General features: G+C 52.6%; 13 protein-coding genes across 13 annotated transcripts; 7 read left to right on the top strand and 6 right to left on the bottom strand.

Moving 5' to 3' along the window:
• Positions 1 to 168: 168 nt before the first annotated feature.
• M438DRAFT_330576 (pyridoxine biosynthesis protein PDX1) lies at positions 169 to 1,160 on the bottom strand (the record flags this gene model as incomplete). Its single annotated transcript, XM_029903336.1, has 2 exons — positions 169 to 963; positions 1,020 to 1,160. The coding sequence occupies 2 exons, from the start codon at positions 1,158 to 1,160 to the stop codon at positions 169 to 171; spliced, it is 936 nt and encodes a 311-aa protein (XP_029765774.1).
• A 677-nt stretch (positions 1,161 to 1,837) lies between these two features.
• M438DRAFT_264229 (uncharacterized protein) lies at positions 1,838 to 2,465 on the top strand (the record flags this gene model as incomplete). Its single annotated transcript, XM_029899932.1, has 3 exons — positions 1,838 to 2,063; positions 2,141 to 2,220; positions 2,310 to 2,465. 3 exons carry the CDS (start codon positions 1,838 to 1,840, stop codon positions 2,463 to 2,465), a joined length of 462 nt encoding a protein of 153 aa, XP_029765773.1.
• A 523-nt stretch (positions 2,466 to 2,988) lies between these two features.
• M438DRAFT_309084 (arginine biosynthesis bifunctional protein ArgJ beta chain) lies at positions 2,989 to 4,527 on the bottom strand (the record flags this gene model as incomplete). The annotated part of the gene is made up of 3 exons (XM_029902370.1): positions 2,989 to 3,498; positions 3,565 to 4,022; positions 4,089 to 4,527. The coding sequence occupies 3 exons, from the start codon at positions 4,525 to 4,527 to the stop codon at positions 2,989 to 2,991; spliced, it is 1,407 nt and encodes a 468-aa protein (XP_029765772.1).
• A 210-nt stretch (positions 4,528 to 4,737) lies between these two features.
• Positions 4,738 to 6,495, top strand: M438DRAFT_262869 (ORC2-domain-containing protein; the record flags this gene model as incomplete). Its single annotated transcript, XM_029899848.1, has 2 exons — positions 4,738 to 6,163; positions 6,230 to 6,495. Coding segments are annotated over 2 exons (1,692 nt in total), but the record flags the coding sequence as incomplete, so codon positions are not given.
• Positions 6,496 to 6,672: 177 nt separating this feature from the next.
• M438DRAFT_9617 (uncharacterized protein) lies at positions 6,673 to 8,330 on the bottom strand. The gene has a single exon (XM_029910438.1). It carries the CDS (start codon positions 8,029 to 8,031, stop codon positions 6,850 to 6,852), a length of 1,182 nt encoding a protein of 393 aa, XP_029765770.1. The 5' UTR covers positions 8,032 to 8,330; the 3' UTR covers positions 6,673 to 6,849.
• A 298-nt stretch (positions 8,331 to 8,628) lies between these two features.
• M438DRAFT_370706 (uncharacterized protein) lies at positions 8,629 to 10,148 on the bottom strand (the record flags this gene model as incomplete). The annotated part of the gene is made up of 2 exons (XM_029908207.1): positions 8,629 to 10,079; positions 10,127 to 10,148. 2 exons carry the CDS (start codon positions 10,146 to 10,148, stop codon positions 8,629 to 8,631), a joined length of 1,473 nt encoding a protein of 490 aa, XP_029765769.1.
• A 680-nt stretch (positions 10,149 to 10,828) lies between these two features.
• On the bottom strand, positions 10,829 to 12,876 carry M438DRAFT_287031 (uncharacterized protein; the record flags this gene model as incomplete). The annotated part of the gene is made up of 3 exons (XM_029901608.1): positions 12,507 to 12,876; positions 11,640 to 12,454; positions 10,829 to 11,486 (listed from the first exon to the last, which is right to left on the bottom strand). Coding segments are annotated over exons 1-3 (1,584 nt in total), but the record flags the coding sequence as incomplete, so codon positions are not given.
• A 122-nt stretch (positions 12,877 to 12,998) lies between these two features.
• On the top strand, positions 12,999 to 13,599 carry M438DRAFT_287028 (54S ribosomal protein L38, mitochondrial; the record flags this gene model as incomplete). Its single annotated transcript, XM_029901607.1, has 4 exons — positions 12,999 to 13,044; positions 13,102 to 13,186; positions 13,242 to 13,478; positions 13,529 to 13,599. Exons 1-4 carry the CDS (start codon positions 13,030 to 13,032, stop codon positions 13,597 to 13,599), a joined length of 408 nt encoding a protein of 135 aa, XP_029765767.1. The 5' UTR covers positions 12,999 to 13,029.
• Positions 13,600 to 13,956: 357 nt separating this feature from the next.
• M438DRAFT_393494 (uncharacterized protein) lies at positions 13,957 to 14,459 on the bottom strand (the record flags this gene model as incomplete). The annotated part of the gene is made up of 3 exons (XM_029909114.1): positions 13,957 to 14,097; positions 14,153 to 14,324; positions 14,380 to 14,459. The coding sequence occupies 3 exons, from the start codon at positions 14,457 to 14,459 to the stop codon at positions 13,957 to 13,959; spliced, it is 393 nt and encodes a 130-aa protein (XP_029765766.1).
• A 302-nt stretch (positions 14,460 to 14,761) lies between these two features.
• On the top strand, positions 14,762 to 15,809 carry M438DRAFT_341316 (peptidyl-prolyl cis-trans isomerase ssp-1). Its single transcript, XM_029904472.1, has 4 exons — positions 14,762 to 14,879; positions 15,025 to 15,425; positions 15,482 to 15,598; positions 15,654 to 15,809. Exons 1-4 carry the CDS (start codon positions 14,877 to 14,879, stop codon positions 15,661 to 15,663), a joined length of 531 nt encoding a protein of 176 aa, XP_029765765.1. The 5' UTR covers positions 14,762 to 14,876; the 3' UTR covers positions 15,664 to 15,809.
• Positions 15,810 to 16,582: 773 nt separating this feature from the next.
• On the top strand, positions 16,583 to 17,938 carry M438DRAFT_401657 (uncharacterized protein; the record flags this gene model as incomplete). The annotated part of the gene is made up of 2 exons (XM_029909554.1): positions 16,583 to 16,653; positions 16,785 to 17,938. The coding sequence occupies 2 exons, from the start codon at positions 16,583 to 16,585 to the stop codon at positions 17,698 to 17,700; spliced, it is 987 nt and encodes a 328-aa protein (XP_029765764.1). The 3' UTR covers positions 17,701 to 17,938.
• A 2,378-nt stretch (positions 17,939 to 20,316) lies between these two features.
• On the top strand, positions 20,317 to 22,419 carry M438DRAFT_9362 (NIF-domain-containing protein). The gene is made up of 4 exons (XM_029910409.1): positions 20,317 to 20,633; positions 20,689 to 21,794; positions 21,849 to 21,998; positions 22,058 to 22,419. The coding sequence occupies exons 2-4, from the start codon at positions 20,691 to 20,693 to the stop codon at positions 22,367 to 22,369; spliced, it is 1,566 nt and encodes a 521-aa protein (XP_029765763.1). The 5' UTR covers positions 20,317 to 20,633; positions 20,689 to 20,690; the 3' UTR covers positions 22,370 to 22,419.
• Positions 22,420 to 23,127: 708 nt separating this feature from the next.
• Positions 23,128 to 24,912, top strand: M438DRAFT_264206 (T-complex protein 1; the record flags this gene model as incomplete). The annotated part of the gene is made up of 2 exons (XM_029899931.1): positions 23,128 to 23,186; positions 23,313 to 24,912. The coding sequence occupies 2 exons, from the start codon at positions 23,128 to 23,130 to the stop codon at positions 24,910 to 24,912; spliced, it is 1,659 nt and encodes a 552-aa protein (XP_029765762.1).
• Positions 24,913 to 24,931: the final 19 nt, after the last annotated feature.

Here is a 24,931-nt window from a genome sequence, read left to right as displayed (position 1 = left end):
AAGAACGCTAATACGCCTTGCTTTTTGGTCTTGTTCCGGAGCCCTTGTGTATCATGCTTCGAACTCCAATTGAGTGCCCTCCCTCTTTAAAAACGAAACGCCTTTGCTCTTGTTCTAGGAAATGCCGCGCTGCCTCCTCATTCATCGTCGGACGGGATTGTGGGTTGTTTACCAGCCACGGCCCTGGAGCTTGTCCTTGGGGTCCATGGAACCGCAGTTGATTCCGACCATGGCCTCACCGAGACCAATGCTGACCTCGGCGAGCACCTTGGGGTCGTTGAAGTGGGTGACAGCCTGAACAATAGCCTTGGCGCGCTTAGCAGCGTCACCGCTCTTGAAGATGCCGGAGCCGACAAAGACTCCGTCGCAGCCCATCTGCATCATGAGAGCAGCGTCGGCAGGAGTAGCAATACCGCCAGCGGCGAAGTTGACAACGGGCAGGCGCTTGAGCTGGACGGTCTCCTTGAGGAGCTCGTACTGAACACCAATCTCGCGACCGAAAGCACGCAGCTCGGGCTCAGACATGGCAGCAGCGCGGGCGATTTGCTGGTTGACGGTCTGCATGTGACGGACAGCCTCGATAACATCACCAGTACCGGCTTCACCCTTTGTGCGGATCATGGCAGCACCCTCGGCGATACGGCGCAAGGCCTCTCCGAGATCACGGCAGCCGCAGACAAAGGGAGTCTTGAACTGGTGCTTCTCGACGTGGTAGATGGGGTCGGCGGGGGTAAGGACCTCGGACTCGTCGATGTAGTCGACGCCAATGGCCTGGAGAATCTGGCACTCAACGATGTGACCAATACGGGCCTTGGCCATAACGGGGATGGTGACGGTGTCCATGATCTCCTTGATCATGCTGGGGTCAGACATGCGGGCGACACCGCCGTCCTTGCGAATGTCGGCAGGAACGCGCTCAAGTGCCATAACGGCGCAGGCACCGGCCTCCTCAGCGATACGGGCCTGATGTCTGTTGTCAGCGGCCGAAGTGAAGGCAGGAAAGAGAGAATCGGGCATACCTGCTCGGCGTTGACGACGTCCATGATGACACCGCCCTTCAGCATGCGGGCAAGACCGGCCTTGACAGCGAATGAGGCAACGCCATCAGTGCCATTGGCACCGTCGTGCTTGCCGTTGGTGGTGGGTAGTGTGGTGGCCATTGTGAGAGATGTTTTTGTGATGGGGATGGATTGGAAGGAAGATGGATTGGAATAAAAAGATGTGCGCGAGAAAGAGAAAGGGTCTACCGTCTTTCCAAGATTTATAAAAGTATATCTGGCACAGGGAAGTTCGGTCTTCTTTCGAGTGACTCACCTGCCTAATAGAGGCATCATTCAACTTGATTACCCAAGAAAAACACACAAGGGCGCGACGGCCACAGGGCGGCGAACTCTTGTTCGTCTCGAACAATCCAATCCCCGCCCCGCTTGCCCCGCTGTCGGAAGACTCGGACCCTGGACGCCGAACCACGCCGATTGGTTCCCGACATGGCGACTGGGATGCACGACAACGACATAATTCATGGGTTGATAGAGCGTTCATTTCTAGCAGCAAAAGGAGATCACTACAGCCATAGAAACAGCTGGATCGAGTTTTGAGCTTACCAAAAGATTCGTAAGATTTGCAACGAACACGATCTTCGTGCATCACTCCACAATCTAATCTCATCTGTCAGGGCCCGGGATCTCCGCCGTGCGTCATTGACATCCGACGACAATCTGAACGGTGAACAACAACCACTCCACTCCCAAACAAAACACTCTCCATACCAACAGCAGTTGACTCAACCCTGAACACACAAGTGACTCATACATCGGGCCACTTAGCCTTCGAGAAAATGTCTTTCCTCCTTCAGTCACGCCCATTGGGCATCGGTCTCGGTCTCAGCGCAGCTTTCACAGCCCACTCCCTCCTCACTCCTAGAAGAAGCCTCATCTCTTATTGCGATGCCAGTCCCGCTGCCCTGAACTCATTCACATCCAATGCCAAAACACCAGTGGTGAATCGCAGAGGTGGTCTCAATCCCGCAGCCGTGCGCCAGATCTCGAGTGGAAGTATCGCTGGTGAGTGTGCCTGATCAATGCTTCAAGCAAACCATATGATGACCGAAAGCTTAATTCTGACTCATTGGGAACGATAGGTGTATTGGGCGGTATGGCTGTTTCTCTGTTCTCTAAACCCTTGGCTTTGCTGATCGGTCTTCTTATCGTTGGGGTCCAGGTATGCTATCTTTACCCCCTTCCCTCTTTTCAATTGCCTTTGTCATCCTAACACCCGCTTCGCAATTACTGATCCTGACTTCGAAACAGTTTGCTGAGTCACAGTTGGGTATTAGCTTGATCCCTTACAACCGCATGCAACGCTACGTCAAAAGCATCGACCTACGCTCAATGATGCAGGACAATGTGGCCTTCAAGCTGGCCTTTGGCTCTACGTTTGCGTTGACTGGATTTGCTCAGTTGTAAGCTCGCCATGATGGAAGTGCCGGAAAGGCCTCAAAGATCGAGCTGCAAATGTGCACATACATGGCTCGCCTGATAGAAGGCATGAGAGGAATAGTCAAAGACCAAGATAGTCGTCTCAACATATTTCACGAAGACCACCCTTATCTTACAGACTGCCAAAATTACTGAAGAATCATGACGTTGTAGTTGCGGTGCTTAGAACGTTTGCGAAGGAGATCATTTTTCTCGTTTCTTTTTTGAACGAGAGAATATATGCATCGAAGTGATTGCTCCCAAAGACCGACGACGGTCTAAAGTGATATGGATCATCTGACATCGTAACAGTATCTACGGAAGTGAACCAATCAGGCTGCATGAACCCAACGGGACTCCCAAGATAACAAAGAGACTTGATACATAATGGTCAAGATACATGCTCGCTAGCACTGAGATTTCTGCCATCTGAAATTGTGTGCGGGTTCGGTCCAGGAAGAAATGGGAGCTTGTCTCCAGGCCGCGCCCCTGTTGTATCATGTAAGGCCTTCTACGTCCTGTAATCGCCGTTGATGGTGACGTATTCGTGCGAGAAGTCGCAGGTGTAGACGGTGGCTTCACCGACATCTTTCTCCTTGTTGCTCAGCTTGACGAGGATCTCCAGGTCTTCCATCTCCAAGATGGTGGCTGCACGGGCTTCGTCAACAGCTTGAGGCTCGCCGTTTACAAGAAGCTTCAGCTCCTCAGAGCCATCGGCAGGTATGAATGACACGGAAGTCTGATTAGGACGAATGCAGGTGTTTCCGGGCGCGTAGCCAATGGCACACAGAATGCGTCCCCAGTTTGCGTCCTTGCCATACAAGGCCGTCTTGACGAGTGCAGAGGTGGCAATGGAGTTGGCAACAACATGAGCAGCGGTGTGGTTGTCGGCCTTTGTCACTCTTACGGTGACGAACTTTGTAGCACCCTCGCCATCACGGACGATAAGCTTGGCCAGATCCTCCATGAAAGAGGTCAGGACCTTGTTCATCTCCTTGTAGTCTTCCGATTGCTTTTCAAGCTTTCGGGGAGGAAGAGAGGCGCCTCTGGTAGGCAGCTCGGCGCGGTTGAGGTGGTTGAGGCGGACGACATCACTTCCAGGGGCGGCCATCCCGTTTGCGAAGAGAGCGACGCTGTCGTTTGTGCTGGTGTCACCATCGACGGTAATGCGGTTGAAGGAGGAGTTTGTTGCTGTGGAGAGAAGAGTTCTCAGGGCAGTCTTTTGGATGGGGGCATCGGTGCAGATGACACCGAGGAGGGTGGCCATGTTGGGGTGGATCATGCCGGCACCCTTGGTCATACCGGCAATGGAGAAAGTGATGCCCGGGTACGAAGGGAGGGTGAACTGGCGGGAAAGGAGCTTAGGGAAGGTATCGGTGGTACAGATGGCGCGTGCAGAACGGAGCCAGTGATCGTGGGTGTTTCCTAGGGACTCGACGAGGGTGGGGATCTTAGCTTCGATGCGATCAATTGGTAGACGCTGTCCAATGACGCCGGTGCTCATGACCAGAGTACGAATGGCCGAGACATCCTGGTCGTCTTCAGCTATCTGGACAGTGCCCTCTTTGACGCTCTCTTTTGCCTCGACTTCAGCAGACTTGTCGTGAGGACTGGGGTTGCGCTTATTCAAGAGGTCGTGAGTGAGCTTGGCCATGCGCATGGCATCCTCGCGTCCACCTTTTCCTGTCACAGCGTTGGCGCAGCCGGAGTTGATGACGACACCCCGAATGCTCTTGCTCTGGTGCTGGAACATGATCTTCTTGCTGACGCTGACGGGAGCGGCCTGGAAATGGTTCTGCGTCGTGACGAGTGCGGCCGAACATGGTGTTTCTGACGCGATGAGGGCAAGGTCGTCGAACTTTGTATTTGAGGCCTTGACCTGAGCATGTGCGCTGCCAACGACAAAGCCCTTGGGGTAGGTTCCTTCGGTGGGTACGTATTTGGCCTTGTTGGGTGGGATTGCGCCGTCGGTAGGTGCGGAATAGCGGCGGGTCTGTTGGGTTGATAACGACACGAGCCGGCGAGCGGCTGTGGATCGAGAGATTGCCATTTTATTGGCAATGGTATGTATGGTCAATTGGTCTCGAGGAGGAAAATATGTTCCACATGCGATTGAGTCAACTCTTGTGATAAGAGCTGCTGGCCGATATCGGTTAATCTTATCAATCTGTGGGGAGGCTTCTCGGTTGCTCTTGCTGCTTTTGTCGGACTTTCAATGCAACTCCGACCGAGCTACTCTTAAACGTTATTCACCTACCAAGACATCAGACAAACGACAATGCCGAAACGAACAAGGAGTCAGCATGAAGAAGATGCAGTTGAAGATGCACAAGATGCCGACGTGGAGACGACACCGTCTAAGAGGAGGATGACCGAGGCAGAGACACCGTCACGGCATACCAACGCAGACACGCCCTCCAAGCAACGCTCCATCCTCAAGTCGACCTTGAAGCAGGAAGGAACCCCGCGATCGCTACGGAAGGTGCTGTTCTCTACCCCAGCTAGAGCAGACGAGGAATTCGATGATGCGCCAACCAAGCTTTCCCCTCTGACAGTTGCTCGCAACGCAGACCGTTCGGCCAGGCGCAAGAGTCACAAGCGACTGTTCGATGCGCAAGACAACGATGAATCTGTCGTCGATGACACAGGGCTGGAAGACGCTCTTGCTCGAGACATCTTGGAGGACGAGGATGACCCCGATGCAGATCAAGAGGTAAAGATGACTGTCACACCGGGTACCCCTTCCAAGACAGCTAGGCCGCGAGGGAGACCGAAAGGGAGCAAAAAGCAGCCATCGCCTGAAGCACAAGACATGGCCGCGCATGAGCTCTACTTCTTCCAGAACAGGCCAGGAGGCGTCAAGACGTCAATCAATACTCTGCCCGGCAACGCTCTTCTTGGCCACGACGACTACTTTGCATACATCAATCCTTACAACGATCCTCACAGCGTCGACAAAGACTTCTTGACGCGTCTACATGAGAATGCCTTTGATCAATGGATGTTCGAGCTCGAAGAAGGCTTCAATATCTGTATCTACGGCTACGGATCAAAGCGCCATCTTCTTCTTGACTTTGCCGACCACCTCCATGAATCCTCCGACGAAAAGCCCAATGTCATCGTTGTGAACGGCTACTCTCCGAACATCTCGGTCCGCGACCTTCTGACGGCTATCGCGAAACATGGCCTGCCCTCCTCGATGGCCAGCAAACTTCCACTCCAACCCCAAGCTCTTCTAGACGCCCTTCTTGCTTACTTGACGACAACACCTCCTTCGTCGCCCATTTATCTTCTCGCCCACTCCATTGACAGCCCCTTCTTCCGGAAGCCGCTCTTCCAAGCTACCATATCTACTCTCGCCGCTCATCCGAACATCCGTCTCGTCGCTTCAGCAGATACACCGACTTTTCCGCTACTCTGGGATATTTCACAACGCTCCTCGCTCCGCTTCCTTTTCCACGATGCCACCACTTTCGCACCCTACACCGCAGAACTGGATCCTGTCGAAGAGGTCAACGTACTCCTGAATCGTAGCGGTCGTCGCATCGGCGGAAAGGACGGTGTTGCCTATGTCTTGCGCTCGTTGCCTGAGAACGCAAGAAACTTGTTCCGCATCCTGGTTGGAGAGCAGCTCGCTCTCGCAGACTCTGCTTTCGAGACGCACCCTAACTCTCCAGAATCAGATGGTATGCTCGGTCACTCTGGCGATGACATGGACATCGATCATGGCAACGTCACAAAGCCGAAAAGAGGTCGCGGCCGTCCTCCGAAAAAGTTACCGGCGCCGAAGGTCAAAGTTCACAAGACTCCATCTTTTGTGGGTGTCGAATACAGGACACTATATCACAAGGCTGTCGAGGAATTTGTGTGTTCATCCGAGATGAGTTTCAGGACATTACTCAAAGAGTTTCATGATCACGAATTGGTGGAGAGCAGGAAGGACGGTCTGGGCGTCGAAAGATTGGCTGTGCCATTTGGAAGGGAAGACCTCGAAGACATGTTGCAAGAATTGGTCTGATTGACACCCGCTATCTTTCCCTCACGTAAGTTATCATGATTGCAGAATATCAGCCGCACGCCCCGTCCTGTACGCTTAGGATTTGTTTGAATTGTTGTCAGGTATTGCAACATTTTAAGATGAATTCGCGTCTGCCAAAGTTGTCCCCCTCTGTATGGCCTCAGGAAATTCTAGCTGCTCAATTGAACGTCTCTAGGGATCAATGTAGTCGTCCATACAGACCAGCTGCTCGGTACGCCTTCCTTGGAAAAGTACACGGCGTGGAATAGATCATGCATCTCTACGGCGCGGCTGTCAGTCCATTCTCGGTAACCAATGGGGCGCCCACCAACAATGATAAGATAGCTTCGACTTTTAGATCATAGTGCAAATTCCAAACCAGCCAGGTGGAGGTGACGACACATGGATCATAGCCGCCACTCGGCGTTGTTCCTCCCGCTGGACGAGGAAGTCATACCTATCCCTCATTAGCTGATCGGACTGATTGTCAAGTCTGTCATCTCTAGCTGTCAGCACTCTGATGTCAGATAAAGCTGTGCTTGACTGATGGTGGTTAGGCTGGTCAGTGTCAGTTGTGGAATTTGTCAGAGACGATGGGGCAGTAGGACGAGAGGAAGGACAAGAGTCAGTGCTTGAGGGAGTAGGGGCTTGTATCCCAAACTTGGCAATGGCTTTGAGAACAGCCTCGAGATCAGCCAATTCGATGGCAATCTCGGCGAGTCTTGCACGCTCAGCATCATGACCTTCATGATTTTCCTGAGGCTCATTTCCGGCTGAGTGGCTGTTGTTTAGGTGGAGTCTGGCTCGACGTCTCCTTTCAAGCCATTGGCGTGCGGAAGCTGCGTCATGGACGTCTTGTAGTCTCGTGTGTTCTCTGGCGAGATCGTGGTATTCCGCCCAGACAATGGTTCGGAGTCGAGCCCATTGTTCTTCACCGGTCTGTACTAGTTCCGTGTCTGCATCCTTCTCAAGTTGTCGCAAAGCTGTAGCTTCCTCGGCGTCTCTGATCTTTCTTCTTTGCTCCTCTTCAGCGAGTTCTCGCCTGACAACAGCTTCTGCTGCTTCCCTTGCTCGTCTTCGTTCTTTCTCCTCTTTGACCCTTTTCCTCTCCGCACTTTCGACTGCTAGTTTTCTTCTCTCCTCTTCTGCCGCCTCCTCTTGGGCAGCTAACAGCTCGGCAGCTTCCCTCGCAGCTGCCTCCTGCTCGACAATCCTTTTCTGTCTCTTCTCCTCCTGTTTCGCTTTGTCCGCTTCTTCTTTCTCCCTCTTCTTGGTCTCTAAACATAGTTTACGTTGACGCTCAGTAGCCTGAGCTCTTTCTTTTGCAGCCTCTTTCTCTGCCTTTGCTTTTTGTCTCTCTTCTTCCTTTCGAGCCCGCGCACTTGCTTTGCCTTCGGGTGTGTATTCCCACCCTGGCTCGGCATCTGCGCAGACGTGATACCACACTTCGAAGCCTCCGTTGCTTCTGTTGACACTTTCGAAGTTCGAATATCTTTGTGACATTGGCTTGAAATAGCTTAGAAGCCAGAAGAGCATTGTCGAGCAAGACGAAGCGAGGGGGCACCAATGATGAATGTCAGGTATAGAAGCGTACTTTTGGTCGTTCGGTGCTTTGAGTAGGTTAGTCGGATATACGTTTATATTCTGGGTGATGAATTCGGAATTTGGAAGTCTGACAGAACAGAGGTCTTGAGAGTTCTGTTTTATGTACTTATTGCAAGCTCTTGAATCCGTGGAAATACATATGGCTAGAAGACAAAATTCTATGCGATTCAGACATAGAAGATGTGTGAGACTTCGAGATCCATACACCACTTTCGAACACTACGATGTCTAAGACAGAGTCAGAGACAGAAACAAAAACACGGGAATCGAAGCGTCCACTGGAACCGGCACATCTAGCTACTCCTTTTGGGCTGATTCAGCAGATAGAGACAAATCAACATGTCGCAGTCTCAAGAAAGGTTGTGTGATCGGGAGCAATAGGAGAGTATTATTAATGAGGCAATTTGCACCACGACGGTCTTAAGTCGTGTTACAGTTTAAGAATAGTATCGAGAGCAAAAGCAGGCTATTGCAGATTCGTGTCTACTCCATGTCGAAAGCCGTGCGTCAGAGACCACATGAACGTCATTACAACCCTCCAAACGATCTCAATGATTTTGCAATAAACCTTCCTAGATTCGCTGCAAAGACCTGCTCGTTCTGCACGCCTAAAGCACCTAGCTGCCACGAGATGACGATGGTAAGATCCCCCTGATACTTGGAGACAACATTGAAGTTTAGGCAGCCAGAAGACACATTGGCAGGCTGTGAGAAGATCATGGACTCAACGTTCCACCCATCCTCGGGCTTGAAGAATCCAGGGTTGAAGGACATGATATTACTGAGTTCGTATGAGCATTCTCTGCGCTTGCCAATCTGTCCCCTTGTCCATGGGTACATCTTGCGAAGGTATCCCAGTAGACCAACTGGCTGGTCGCTCAAGGTATTGGCACATTTTGCCAAATTCTGCGTGGTAGTCCGTGCAGCGTTCCAGAAGTTGTCTTTGACAGAAATCAAAGTCGGATTCGAGCTCTCTTCAGCAGTCCTCATAAAGAGCTCGTAGTATGCTGTTGGGCAGAGTGCCATGTCATCATCGGTGATTCCATTGAGATGAGAGCGTAGATCAACCGCAGTCTGCGAGACGAACGAGCCTGCTTTCTCGAAAGGCAGTTCTTTGCTCAAAGCTTGCACGATGATCTGGTGAAGGAGCCCTGTAAGTTTAAGATTGTGTTCTCGGCAGTCCCGAAGGACTTTCTCCACATCCTCGTACTCGACAGAGATGATCTCCAAGCCAGTACTATATTTATCGTGGTCGAAAAATGTGTCGTGACCTACCCATTGGTTATCGGCTTCTGGTGTGGCTGAGGCGCGAATACCCAGTGGACTCGCGATAAAGGATGGCAAATATGCTCCAAGAAGTGGCGAAAGTAGGTAGCCCCAAGAGACTGAGAGTTCTCCTGAGGCCTCCAGCGTAGGTAACAAGGGAGTCCTTGGGGTTGCACATTCAGAATCACCGTCATATACACAATGACGATGCTGTGCCTGTTTCAATCCAGCCAGAAATGTCTTGTGGAAAGCGAGACCCGATTTACCGTCGCCATGCGAGTGATAGTAACCAAACAATATGAGGTATCTGTCGGTCTGCGGTCGCTCTCCCCTACACAATGGTAGTACAACGATTTTCCATGGAGGAGTCTTGTTACAATTAGTGAATACATGGTTATTGACTTGAGCCAGGGTGAGCTTGATCAAATCTTTTTCGTCCAGAATGTCCGGTGACTGCCGTGTGCCGATCAAATCGATATGTTTGTTCAAGTCCAAGAGGGCCGGTCTAGCAAATTCTGGTGTTTCGGTATCTTCTCCAATTATACAGGCAGAAAGAATTGGATGTATAGCGACGCAGTGTTTCAGAGCTCTAATGAGCGTGTACTCTAATGATACATCCTTGTGGGGGTTGTCGAGAGTATAGATACCTCCCACGACCAGTGTGCGATAAAATCCTAAGGCTTGACGGACAATGCAGCGACGCTCGTTAGGGCCTGCTCGAGTTAGCTGGCTGATGCCATGCGTGGATAGCGGTTCGAACCAGCTTTTCTGAGACGCTCCATTGCACTGTAAAACTTTCAAGCTGGTCGAGTTGGTTTTCGGAGGGATGAACTCAAGAAGAGAGGGAATAGCTCAGTGAGGTAGTCGTGCGTTGACCTGGGTTATCAAAAGCCGTCGGAGGCTTGGCACGCGGTCCTTCATGAGTCTCGATCTTTAGCTATTCCGATTCTCTACATCCCGGCGACGCAGTAGAAGGTGCTTCAAAGGCAACTCGTGTTCAGTAGAGCAAGTACTTTCCAACGTCCGTTCGATTTGATTTTGAGTGCACTTTCTTTCTCGGTCTGTTCCTTGGCTGTCAAGTAGAGTATCTCAGGGAACTTATCAAGAGAGCTCTCTTCCTCCTGTGGGATCGTCAATTTCTGGCTGGTTGCAGACCTACATGACAAAGTCACCAACGACGTTATCAGCTTCCGATGGGCTTGAAAGCAGTTCCGGTGGCCCCGATGGTTTTCTACTTCTTGACAATTCGAAAACCAATTCGATAAGTCCTCAGAAATCAAGGTCTGCACAAATATGTGCTCATGATGTTGATACGACTAATACATGTTGCCGATCCCTATGAGCTATATCTCCTGCTCCTTCTCGTTCTACCGTCTTGTGATTCTGCTTCTTCGCTCTCTCGAAGACTTCTTTCTCGTTCTGAAAGCATCTGACTCAGACTTTTGCGGCTCTTCTTTGTAGTTCGCTCCTCACTGGGATGCAGGAAGCGGTTGACAGTACGGTGATCAAGTACCCTTTCTTCCGTATCGTGCTTGCCTTCCTTATCTGTCTTTGGCCAGGCGTAGCCGTAGAGTTTACTATGTCTCTCGCAACGGGGACAGTTGCTGCGCGTCAACTTGGCCTCGTGTTGGATGAAGTAATCGTCACAATTGCGGCATTCCACCCAGCGCGAAATCGCGGTAGTCAACAGGCGTTTGGTCAACGTGTAATCGCCAGGCCTCCTGCGGCCGTCTGAACTATCTTCAACATCGGAGTCTGTGCCTTCGATAGTGGGTATTGGTATGGAGAGTTGCTTCCTTAGGCTTTGACGAGTTGTCATCCTGGCTGCCTTGGGTTTTCGCTGGATGACTTCACGTAAAGTGTCATCCAGTTCGTAGCTCTCGGAAAGGTCTGATAAATCCGATTCGGCAGTCAAATCATTGGTAGACGTTGGTTCGTCTACAGACGTGGGTTCGGTGGTCACCGATGATGTTTGAGAGATGTCTTCTGTGATTGAGGACGACGGGGAACTGGAGCGAGTAGACTCATAGATTCGCTTGGAAGGTCGGCCTACCTTACCGTAACGATGCTTGAGCTTGGTTCTGGGCTTGAACGAGGCTGATCTCAGGACATCACTCTCGCTATCGGTCGCGGTAGACATCACTCGCAGAGTCGAAGACGCGCCGACTTCTCTCTTAGTTGTTGTCACTTGCGGCGAGGCCTTGGATGTAGAAGAGGCGCTATCTTCTTGTTTTATGGTCGGAATTTGCGATGATGGTTTTGGTGTCAAAGACGGAACGTAAGTTTTTTGGCGCTTGGCAGAGACGGGAGTCGCGGCGGCAGGTGTCCCGTCTGGCGTGTGCTTTCTCTTGTTCTTTCCGGATGAGTGCGGCTCTGGCGTAGCAGAGGTCGGTTGATCACTGCTGTCCCGAGATGTTGCTGGTCGTTGGGACCAGCCGTTCCGTTGGAGACGCTCGCAAGTCGCGCACAGGCACTCGCAGTTATCTTCGCCAAAGTAATCTTCTCCATAAGTGACCGTGATTTCGTCACCGACCTTGATGTGTTTGGCGCTAACAATTGACATGCCGTTGTGGCTCGAGGTGATGAGTTTAGCATTGGCGTTACAATCATGGTTGGCAAAGCGTGCAGGTCCAAGAAACAAGGATGGACGCTTCTTGCGACTTGAAATGACGATACTGAAGTCGTTCATACCGATGGTCTTCTCATCCTCTTCGGACATGGCAACCTGAACGCCAGTAAGGTACTTGATGGTCTCACCTGGACGTATGGGTTTCCGGGCGACAGTTGCAGCCTCGTGGGTGGTAATGGTGTAGCGGTTGGTGGTGGTGACTTCGAAGGGACAGTCAGGGAGATAGATGTTGACATATTTCCTGAAATGATCCTGGAAATGTTTCTTCTCTTCTTTGGACGGGAGGCGATTGAGGTATCCAGCAAGAGCGGGTAACTGTAACAGGTGCTGTGCAGCAGAGGCAGCGTCCTTGTTCAAGATTACATGAGTCTGCAGGATACGTGTAACATCATCCTCCTTGATGCCGCGAAGTGCTTGGAACTTGGCGCGCAGCTTGCGAATTGTGGTCCAGTAGAACACCTGTGGGCGGTAAGTCTCCAGGCAGGAGCACTTGGTTTTGACGAGTACTCACTCGATCGACGAGTGCATCCGTGATGCGATCATCGTAGTCTATGAGTCGGGCAAGGGTGAGGCCTCCCTTTCTGGCCAGCGAATCTTCCAGGGTGGGAGTACGTGAAGGCATGTTGAGCGAGACCAAAGAAACAGGAAAATCCTCCAAGGGAGAGGGGGATGGATGGAAAGTGCGCAGCAAAGAGACAGGAAAGGAGGAGGGTCGAGTCAAGGAAAACAGAGGAATGCGCCGGACCTGACAATAGCACCCAGAAACAGACAATGAGTGCGAGGTTTCACCTGATTGACATGATGCTTTTGCTCTCGACAAAAATGCGACCAGCCGAGAGTGAAGGCTTGGAGCGGGTCACAATACAGACAACGATGACAATAGTGAAGCATGGCGGAGCGAGAACGGAGAAGAGGGCTGGGCTGGGGAGACGCGCCGGCCGGTAACACCCGTGCGAAGTTTAATCAATCTATCAATCGCGACCAGAATGGTGCATGAAGGATACCCCAACTGACTTGAACGGCCTTTTGCAAACATGATTCAGCTCAAGGTAAGTGGACTGTTTCCATTCGTCTGTCTCCACCAAGCGCTAACAACCCGTGCCCAGTCCATGCTCAACTGCATTGACAACTCGGGCGCCGCCCTTGTCGAGTGTGTCAAGGTGCTCAAGATGAAGAGAGCGGCAAAGATCGGTCAGCACGCGATGCCTTTTCCTTTATCCCGCCTGGATCTGACAACCCGAATTAGGCGACCGCATCATCGTTGTCGTCCAGAAACAGCGCAACTTTGGTCCTGAATCTGGTCCTGGAGGCAGTGTTTCCATCAGTGCCGCCAACAAAGTTCGCCGCGGCGACATCAGACACGCCGTCGTTGTTCGTACCGCAAAGAAATACCAGAGACCCGATGGCAGTGTTGTCAAGTTTGACGACAATGCTTGCGTGCTCATCAACAAGGGAGGCGAGCCCATCGGCTCAAGATTGAACGGTGTGTACCTGTGTCGCCTGCACTGTCGCATGTCGACTAACGTCATTTAGGTATCGTGGGAAGCGAGCTCCGTAACATGCAATGGTCCAAGATCCTGAGTTTGGCTCCTATGCACTTGTAAAAGACGAAAAAGCAGTGGGATTTCTGGGAGCATAGCATGGGCGTTCTAAGGCGACACACGGTTTGGGCACAGGCGAACAAGTCTGTTTTGGCAAGAAACATTGCCGTGTACGATCAAGGGGATTTTGAGATATTGCAAAAGCACCGGGCGGTTCAAGGCAGCCCGTGTAATTATGAGTAGTGCATCATATGGATCGCAAAATGCCATCTTTCATTCTTTCCGTTTCTGATCGGCGTTCCCCAGTATTTCTGGTCCATTCCATATTCTCTCTGCATCCTCAAGAAGAACCAATAACAAGCAGTTACTCCAATGCCCATGCAAGCCTCCTTGTACGCCAAAATTGCAGTCGTCATGTCGTTAAGTGGAAGTCTTGCCGCACTCGCAGCAGACATAGAACAGTTTCATACCCGTCTCGGAGTTACGTTGCTGACTTTGGAAGAAGACGGCGTCTCTTCCTCCGCATCTCGGGTTTTCGCAATCTCTCTCGACATGGGGTAGCTGAAGTTGAGGTGAGCTTGAGTGGGATAGACGGGGGTGGGCGGAAGTAGCATACTGTTGGGTCCGAGGCTACGTCGGTGACGACACCAGCAGTTTCGCGCAAGTTGTGCGAGACCTCGTTGCGATAGATGCATGTGGGACCGACGGCGGTGGGCCATTGGCAGTTGCGGCATTGGAAGATGAGCTGGTTGGTTTCTTTGTCCTCACGAGGGTAAAGCATGTTGGAGCTGGCGCAGAGAGTCAGCGGTGCGTCGTGTAGGATGGGCGATAGGGCGATTGTACCATTCGCGACAGAATCTGAACTTGATTCTGTCATTCTGGGTGACAGCCGTGTCGTCTGAGGGGGAGTCGTGTGAGGCCATGAATGTGTTTTTGGATGTAGAGCAGACGGGGTTTGCGAGGCGCGCAAAGACGGAGGTGGGATACGCGAAACGATGGTTCGAGGATGGACGGGGCGCGACGGCGGTGGTGAGAATAGATGGAGCGCAGCGAGTGTGGTGGTGTGGTGGTGGTGGCGGTGTTGGCGGTGTTGGCGATGGTGATGGCGCAGGGACTGGGAGACTGAGAGCAGGTGGTTGCTAGGGCAAGTGTCAAAGGGTCGCGAGGGCGCGCCAAGTGACGACTTCGCATTCGGCTTCGAAGCAGCAGCAGCAGCAGCAGCACCCCCGCCCGCAACAAGGCAAACAACGACCTCCAAGATCCATCTTCCCCGCGAATCTCTCCATCACAGTATTTCCTGTCAAGCCAATCCCATTCAATCACTGCGCCCATCTCGAATCATGGTAAGTCTTGCCCCGCCCACGCCTCCTCCGCTCGTCGCGCCCTCGCTCTGCCTCGAATCTCCTCGCAATCCCCCTCCCACTCTCCTCCTGCTTTGCTTCTGCTTCTGCTTATTGCGCTCGTGACTGACGATGCATTTCTCCTCAGGCTACCGGTCTTCCCAGCGGCTGGGAGGTTAGACACTCCAACTCCAAGAATCTTCCCTACTATTTCAACCCTTCCACCAAGGAGAGCAGATGGGAACCTCCTTCCGGCACCGACAGCGAGACTCTGAAGCATTATATGGGCACCTACCACAGTTCCGCCAGCCTACGACCCGACGGCCAAGGTCAACAAGAGGGCAAGATCCGTGCCTCGCATCTCCTTGTCAAGCACAGAGACTCTCGCCGTCCCTCGAGTTGGCGTGAGGCCCAAATCACTCGCTCCAAGGACGAAGCCATGACCATCATCCTCGGCCATGAAGCCAGAATCAGAAGCGGCGCAACCAGCCTTGGCGACCTAGCCACCACCGAGAGCGATTGCAGCAGCTCTAGAAAGAGGGGTGACCTGTAAGTTCTGCTACCATTCTCTGCACCATACTGCGCGCTGACCGACCTCTCCTTAGCGGTTTCTTTGGCAAGGGTGACATGCAGAAGGAGTTCGAGGATGCCGCTTTTGCTCTGAAGCCCGGCGAGGTGAGCCATGTTGTCGAGACTGCCTCCGGTCTGCACCTGATTGAACGGTAAGTTTCTTCCTGCTTTCCTTGGGCCTTGCTGACCATGTCTTTTTTCCTCCAGTCTGGAGTAGAGTTTCTGTGTTTCCATCCTTTCTGCCTCCTCGCGATATACCATCTTGGACTTGTTCTCTGCATCCGACGCCGGCCTTTATACTTGTCCGGTCTCCAGATCTTTTGTGTGTACTCGGCCGATCAAAAAAGCATCACATTCCGACTGCTCCAGCATCCATTTCAAAGTGCGGTCTTGCTCCCTATCCCAAGTGCTGCCAATTCTAGCTGTGTCGTGCTCTGATGTGCTCAGCAGACTACAATTCACCGAGCCAATCGATAAGCCTTCTGTGCTCTTTGACTTTGCCCACTGAACCATGTTTGTTTGACTATAACCTAATTGGTAACATCGCGAACGATCAAACCACAGATGAAAGACATGCTGCATCAACCGACGTCCCCTGTAGATGACTTGTCACATTTTTGCTATACATCCAAGAACGCGAGCTCTCGATACTAACTATATAATGTTTAGACATGGTTCACGCACTAATTGCTACTATAGCCGTGCACGTCGCGCTATCATCGGGTTTCACAAGCAACCCAGAAGCTGCAGCTGAAGATGTTGAACGCCAATATCCAGAACAACGGTGGTCATCCTCTGTGCATGACAGGTGACATGCAGCTGTCGTGGGATCTTGTATGCTGCAGTCTTGGGAACAATAAGCAATTCATTCAAGAGTGAGTCGGCTCGGTTTGCGTCTCGATTGTCCTGGTACACGGGCAGCTCTTGCTTTCCCTAGCCTTGGTAAGCTCCTTCCATTTCTATAAACCACGAGCTTTCCCCTCGCTCGGCATCTCCGCCTGTTTTCCCTAGCTCCATCTCATCGCCGTAATCTCCTTGTACCACGACGAACCTCTTCCTTTGGCTGCCACACCTTCACGTACCTACAACTGATGGTGTCGTCCTTTGACTATTTGCATCCACGCCAGCCCCCAATCATGACGCCTGCAATCCAACCTCGCCATCGCCGTCCCTCGTGGAGGCAATCACGCATCTCACATCGCACATAGTATGTAATCATGAGAACACGCGCTGTCTGGATAGCTTTGTTACGTACGAGCAAAATGCTCAGCGTGAATGAAGCAACGCAAACTTGCGCAAGTTCCGCTCACCTGATCCCCATGCTGACCATGTTTCGAGCCTAGAGACAGACTTCAACCGCAAGCAAGAGCATGAAATGCCTGCCGACGCCGACGCTGATACCTTCTATTACAACCCTGCTTTCATTGTGGAATGGATGCTGCCGACGAATCTCAGAGCTCGCTTGCCTGGGTGCCTCATAACTGAACTTGATGACTGGCAGGCTGCTGGAGCCGCTGTCTGCACAGCCCTGGCTCGAATTGACAAGCTGGATGTCGAGAGTCTTCATAGAGGCTGGCCGTCTAGACCTAATCTGCATCTTTCACGTACCACTTCTGACTGTTCTGCAATTGGATCGCCAGAGTCTCCAATCACCGGTCCCTTCGAGATGTCGCCTCTCCAGACACCAGCCATCCTTTCGCCACTCCGGTCAAGTTTCGACAACACTCTATCGACTAGCCCGGAAGTGGCGTCTTTCACTCCGCGAGATAGCATCATTGGAGATGAGGTTGGTTGGATCAGTACATCATTTCGTCAGAAGGCTAGTCTCGAACATGTCAACGCCATGTTGGCTACCAGAGTTCGCCGCGCCTCTGAGTCTGCGGGCTCACCATCTCCCATCATGAGCCCTATCTCCCGTCAAGACTCAAACGAAACGAACGATGGCTCCGGTCAGCAGTTCGATGAGAGCGCTTGGGATGTGTTCGTGCGATCATACGAGGCTGAGCTCGAGCATCTACGCTCTGAGACGCTGGTACGCTTTAGACATATCGGCAAGTCTGTGGATAGACTTTGGCTCGATCTCAGAAGCGAATGCGTTCATCTTGTATCTAAATCAACAGCCGAAGACTTCGTCACGTGGTGGAAGAAGATGAGGGACAAGGAACAGGAATACGAGAACGAAGTCCAGATGCTTGAACCGCCTCAAATTGAGGCAGTGAGTCACCAACGCATCACTCAAGGGCTGACGGTTTGAACATGGTTCTAACGGTCTCGCAAGGATCTACGTATTTGACGTCTGCAGGTGTGCTCTATTAGTGCGCTCCATGTACTCATATGTTGTCAGCAGAGATTGAGGCGGATTGTGGACTGTGGGTTGCGAAGACTCAACAACAATCAATGACAGCGGGCTGTTCGTGTGTGGTACTAGAAGAATCGAAGTGGCTGTGACCATCCTAATAACGAATTACTACCTATCTTGTCGTCGATCATACCGGGCATCAACACTAAGCATGCTGCCAGAGTGACCCTGGCCTCTAATTGATGGCCTCGTCTCCCGTCGTGCAGCCGTCGTTCCTGGCGGAGTAAATAATTGCTCCGAAGTATTCAATCATTGCTACACCTTTCGTGATGTGTGGCTGTGATCATACGATGAGGCATATGTGCTTAGCCTTGCGCGGTTAGCCGATGCATGCACCTTTTCACCTCCTCCCGTGGTCTTCTATCGAGAAGAAGTTTCGGGTGAACCCTGCACTGCGAACATCACAAATCCTACTCAATTCGATTGACGGAGGTTGGAAACAATATGCTTACGAGATTCAGGGTAACATATTGCGCGCAACATGATGTCAGGACAGACGACAAATCCAAGACCATATCGGAACCACTACGACATCATTGTGGTCCGATCTGGCGGGGCTGGCCTGACAGCAGCACTTCCGGCCCACGTCTCCAGCCGCAACCTACGGATCTTGATAGTTGACAAAGTACCACTTGAATAGAGAGGAGGTAACAGATAATCTAGAATTGCTGCCTATCGCACCGGGCATCACGGCTTGGACTCTATCCTACCGCTGGTCTCGAACGTCCCCACGGAACGAAAGGACAAAATTGATCTGGCGCCTTATACAGCCGAACATTTCCACCATGACCTGCAGCGTCGGACGGAAGTTCGCAGCGACAAAGAGCTGGGTGCTGTACTTGTGGCCGTACAATGGCTCAAGTGCCACGGAAATATGGAGTGGTGGCTTAGCTTCCATCGTCAGGCGTACGAGGTGGACGGAAGGTGGTAGTTCCGGGGTGGTCTGGCTCTAACTGTGAAAGATGGCGGTGAAGGGTTGATCAAGAATTCATCAAAAGCTGTCACAGCCTAGGGCATGGTCATCATGTTTGACACAAAGGTCAAGAGATTGCTTCTGGATGGTGGTGGTGGCATCGCAGGAGGGGAAGCCACGCACTTGAACAAGGGCGATTCCATATCTCATTTATATGCCCCCAGCGTCATACTCTGCGCAGGTGGACTTGAAGCAAACCGAGAACCGAGAAAGGTTTTCATGGGACCAGAGCAGGAACCGGCACACGTATGCTACACACCTTAAAACACAGGAGACATACTTTTCGCGGCTCTGGACCTGGATGCTCAAAGAGCCGGAGATTCCAGCCATACTGGTTGCCAAAGTGTCGGCTGGGACGCAGATTCACCTCCCGACAGTAGTGACAGAGACAAAACTGACGAGTTCGCCAAAAGCGGGTATCCGCTGGGTCTCATGCTCAACATTCGCGGCCAACGGTTTGTCGACGAAGGCTTCGAGCTTCGCAATTACATTTATGCCAAGTTTGGCAGAGCGATACTCGAGCAACCGCAAGGAATAGCATATCAGGTTTGGGATGCCGACACCGTTGACTGGTTGCGTGAGGAGGAGTACCGTGACGACATTGTTCGAAAAATCCGAACGCAGAGAGCCTTGAATGGTCGGCACAGAAGCTCTCAGCAGAGGGACTTACAGATCCACACACGTTCACGGGAACAACTAACCACTACAACGCAGCGGTGCATGCACACCGAGATGAGCATCAGGATGTGAAGTTAGACCCCTCAGTCAAGGACGAATTCTCGACGCGGTCATCTCGGATGGCGTTAGAGCTGCCCAAATCAAACTGGGCGTTGCCTGTTGAAAAGAGACCTTTTACAGCCGTTCGAGTAACTTCGGGTATAACCCTTCGTTTGGAGGATTGGCAGTTGAGTCCAGTACGGCAAATGTAGTGAGGAATGATGGATTTCCTATTGAGGGATTGTTTGCAGCAGGAGAGATGGTAGGCGGACTGGTTTATGCGAACTATCCTGAAGGTAAGGGAGCTAAGATGACGAGGTCTGGCATGATAAAACTGACGTGGAAAGCAGGTAGCGGATGGACGGCCGGTGCAGTGTTCGGAAGGAGAGCAAGCGTTGCTGGAGCCAAACGGGCACAACAGCAATTAAAGAGAAATGGGGTCAAGCTGTAAGCTTTGTTATGGTGGGGTTTGTTTATAGCTGATGCATACGGAGATCGCATGAATATACGGAGACTCTACGGAAACTGGTCATCATGGGGCAAGAAAATCAGGTGGCAGGAGACTGCCGGCAGAGGCAGACTGGGACAGGAGCTGCAGGAACACGTGAATAGCTGGGCAACCATATACAAGATGTTGACAAGGGTCGCGTAGCATCATTTGCACAAAGCAGCAAGCGGCGGTCGATTTGGCGGTCGGCCAGACAATTTGACTACGGGCTAGCGCACGGGAGCCAAGCGCACGGACGAGAGCGTGCTTGGCACCAGCCATCGCCCATCTTCCAAACATACATCGTCCATTGCTTCGACCTTGATCTGCGACCGCACGACGACCCACGGCGACTTGATTCCGCTTGCTTCGCCCCGCTCCGCTCTGCCCGTCCGATCCTCGTCGTCGCCGTGCTCCAAACTCCCTGGACTCTGTCGCCTGGCTTCGTCGAGACTTGTCGAGTGTTAAGCGCCTGCATTTGCTGCTCCTGCACCTGCTCTGCCTCTCTGCCGTCCGCGACTCCGCCAAGTCACTCTTTCACTCTGCTTGCCCACGACTCGACGTTCTTTATTCTCAACACAACCCGCTCAAATACCCCCTCTACACTGCCTTTGCGCATCAAGAAGTTACGACAGATTAATTCACTCCTGTGTAAGTCCTGCCGTCTCTCCGCACCCGCGTCGGCGAGTCCTTCTGACGTATGCAGTTATGGCCGAACCTCGACAGACTTCACTCCAACCCCCCGATTCTCCCCGTACCACAGCCGAGAGCACCAATAGCGCAGCCACTGCAGTTCCTCCTTCAGCCTCGCCGAACAACCACGATTATTCATCTGTCGCTACTCCTGGCCAGCCCCTCGTCACACCCCGTCGCTCAAAACGCAGCCTACGCTCACGTGCCCGTACCGGAAGCAACGCAAGCAGCAAACGATCTCACCGCGCTCGTCCATCAATGAGTGAGAAGCCTACCCGCCCGCTCTCCGGAGCCACCACCCAGTCCAATGCCGCCCGTCCCAAGAAGAAATCGAAGTTTCTGTCTTTCTTGAACTGCTGTGGCTCTGACGATGCCCACGAAAACGACCAAGATGTGCCGTCTCGCCAGTCAGTGCCTGCGCAGCCCTCCCAAGTCGACCAACAACCGTCAACGAACTCCAACCCTACCATGCAGTCTGTGGACACCATTGACGAGAAACCGGCCACAACCTCCTACCCTGCTGAACAGAGCGGTCCTTCGGCCCATGCAGAGAACGAAAAGACAGCCTTGCCACCCCAAAGTCAATCCGAGTCCAGGACAGAGGGTGTCGCTGCACCTCCTCAAATAGCGACCGATGTGCCTCCTACCGGGTCTGTGGATGGCCAAGGTCCGCCAGTACAAGGCTCTTCGGACCAGTCTTACCTGAGTCAACCCGATGTTATTGTCCAGGCTCCTACTCCTATCGCGACGACTGCAGACGAAGATCTTATGATTGCCGACCGCACCCCGGAACAACAGGCTAGAGATACGGACATCGAAATGACGGATGTCGGTCCTTCACTTCCACTCTCGGCAAATGATGTCTCAGGCACATCCGAAGATGAAGGCCATGTCTCCGCTCGCCGTGAGTCAGGCTCACGGGTCGACCTGCCTCCGCCCCCACCTCTGGTGGAGCGCCAGGCCCAAGTGGCACACCCCAACACATCCAGCCATGACACATCATCAGTCCCCAGCCCCGAGCCTCAGAAGTGGCTATTGCCATCTGTCAGACCGGAGCACAGGGGTAGAAAATGCCTGATTCTGGACCTCGATGAAACTCTTGTCCACAGCAGCTTCAAGGTTAGTCAGGATCTTGACACCAATGGACATCAGAATACTGACCACACGTAACAGACCTTGCACCAGGCCGACTTTACTATTCCCGTAGAAATAGAAGGTCAATACCATAATGTCTATGTTATCAAACGACCAGGGGTCGACGCTTTCATGAAGAGGGTTGGAGAGTTGTACGAAGTCGTCGTGTTCACTGCTTCAGTCTCAAAGGTATGTCACTGATCAGTTGTTGCTGCGGCGAGCGCTTCAGAGACTGACACAATTTGCAGTACGGAGATCCGCTGCTCGACCAGCTAGACATTCACAACGTGGTCCACCACAGGCTGTTCCGCGAAAGCTGCTACAATCATCAAGGTAACTACGTCAAGGATCTCTCGCAAGTTGGTCGCGATCTCAAGGAGACAATCATCATCGACAATTCACCCACGTCATACATTTTCCATCCACAGCACGCCGTGCCCATCAGCAGTTGGTTCTCTGACGCTCACGACAACGAACTCTTGGACCTCATCCCGGTGCTGGAAGATCTTGCAGGACCCCAAGTCAGCGACGTCAGCCTAGTGCTTGATGTCGCACTCTGATGCGACCAAGAATATAGCCAGAAAAAACACAGAAAGAGAGCATATGTCAAGGCGTTGGATGGCGCAGGACGTGCGATGATGTGCAGGGTGAGGCGCAGCTCACCCACTGTACAAAAGTAAGAAGCCTCCTCCCTCTGGCGGGACTGGGGGAGATGAAGCTGTGGAAGAAGAATAATTTCGTTTCTCTTTTCTTTTTTTTTGACCTGTTCCAGAGGATAATTGATTGGTGGAAGTTGTTGGGTAGGAGTGACGGGCACAAGGTTCTTCTTTTTTCTCTTCATACCTGTGTGCGGATAAGTTTTTTGTTTTCATTTGTTTAATTGCTGTCGGGACCCGCTGAAGCATAGCAGGCACGTCAGCAGGAAATCGACGGCGGCAGGCAAGCAGCAGAGGCTGTAGGCAGAGAGGCGCAATACCCCCCTTACACTTTGATCTTTCTCCTTTGGCTATTGTCGTTGTCTCTTTTATTACTTGTTCTTTTAACACAACTTCTTTTCAACCTTGCTTCTCCACTTTGGTTGCAATCGCTCGTGACTAGACAGATGGCAGGAATGAAGCGGAGAGTGAGTGCCATAGGACCACGAGTACAGTAATGGTGATCAAAGGGAATATATTTTCGAGGTGGTTGATCGGGCTGTATCTGCGGCGGACGGACATCTTGGCGGTCGACGGGAGTGCGGCGTCGGTGATTGCATGTTTTCAAGGGCCAGCAGTTGAAGCATAATTATTTGTTTGCCAACCACATTTACAACACGATAATGTCGCTCTCAATACCGAATGCGCCCAACAGCGGCCTATTCAAGGCTGGCTACCAGAAGTGAGTTCTTCTCCCCGTAAGCATGCCGCCGAGCAGCAGTCCACCGGCAGAGCTCAGACGGAGCTTACGGCGGCGCCTGGCACAAGTACAAGTACAGGCAGAGGCAGACGACTGACAGACATGCAGCTACGATGCCGAAGACGGCGCAGTTGTGCGCAACATCGACGCATGCCGAACCATCTCAGACACGGTGGCCACGTCGCTAGGCCCCTACGGACGCAACAAGATTGTCATCAACCACTTGCAGAAGATGATCCTCACGTCGGACGCCGCCACCATCCTCCGAGAACTCGAAGTCGTCCACCCTGCCGCCAAGCTGCTGGTCATGGCCAGTCAACAGCAAGAAGCCGAGATGGGCGATGCTACAAACATGGTCATCGTGCTGGCCGGTGAACTGCTCAAGAAGGCCGAGGAGCTGTTGCGCATGGGCCTCAAGACCAGCGACATTGTCGTTGGTTACGAGCGTGCCGGTCAGGAGGCCTTGAGGGTCCTGGAAGAACTCGAGGTCGACCGTGTCAAGGATATGCGCGACCAGGAGGAGCTGTCCAAGGCACTGCGCACCGTCATTGCTGCCAAACAGTCGGGCCACGAGGACGTCCTGGCCAACTTGGTCGCCGAGGCTGTGCTCGCTGTCCTGCCCAAGAACACCTTCAACTTCAACGTCGACAACGTCCGTGTCGTCAAGATCATGGGAGGCTCGATTGAGCAGTCGCGCGTCGTCAAGGGTATGGTCTTCGGTCGTGAGCCCGAGGGTACCGTCAAGAATGTCCAAAAGGCAAAGGTCGGAGTCTTCAGCTGTCCCATCGACATTGCACAAACAGAGACCAAGGGCACCGTCTTGCTCAAGAACGCCCAGGAAATGCTCGACTTCACCAAGGGCGAGGAATCACAAATCGACCAGGCCATCAAGGAGCTACACGATTCAGGCGTCCGCGTCGTTGTTGCCGGAAACTCGGTCGGCGAGCTGCCCATGCACTACCTGAACCGCTACGGCATTCTCGTCATCAAGATCATGTCCAAGTTCGAGCTCCGCCGTCTCTGTAGAGTCGTCGGTGCCACTCCTCTTGCCCGCCTCGGTGCCCCTATGCCCGACGAGATGGGTGCTGTCGACATTGTTGAGACCATCGAGATTGGTGGTGACCGTGTCACCGTCTTCCGTCAGGAAAATGACACCACCCGCACCGCCACCCTGGTCCTCCGGGGTGCTACTCAAAACCACCTTGAAGATGTTGAGCGTGCTGTTGACGATGGTGTCAATGTGGTCAAGGCCATCACCAGAGATGCCCGCCTTGTACCCGGCGCCGGCGCCGCTGAAATGCAACTCGTCGAGCGCATTTCCGCTTTTGCAGACAAGACCTCTGGCCTCTCGCAATACGCCATTCGCAAGTACGCAGAGGCCTTCGAAGTCGTACCTCGTCTTTTGGCAGAGAGCGCCGGTCTCGATGCCACTGAGATTCTCGCCTCGCTCTACACTGCCCACAGCGACAAGTCGTCAAAGGACAACAGCGTCTGTGGCGCTGGTGTCGACATTGAAAACAACAACGGCGATGGTGTGCTCGATGCTCAGGAGGAGGGCATCCTCGATCTTATGGTTACCAAGCAATGGGCCATCAAGCTCGCTACCGAGTCCGCAAGAACAGTCCTGAGTGTCGACCAGATCATTGTTGCCCGCCAGGCCGGTGGCCCCAAGCCGCCGGGTCCTAACCCCAATTGGGATGAGGACTGAGAGGTCCAACCACAACGAG

Source organism: Aureobasidium pullulans (genome assembly GCF_000721785.1).
Source record: "Aureobasidium pullulans EXF-150 unplaced genomic scaffold scaffold_1, whole genome shotgun sequence".
Taxonomy (NCBI): Eukaryota; Fungi; Ascomycota; class Dothideomycetes; order Dothideales; family Saccotheciaceae; genus Aureobasidium; species Aureobasidium pullulans.
Note: the sequence above shows the minus strand (reverse complement) of the source record. Positions and strands in the feature narration are given on the sequence as shown.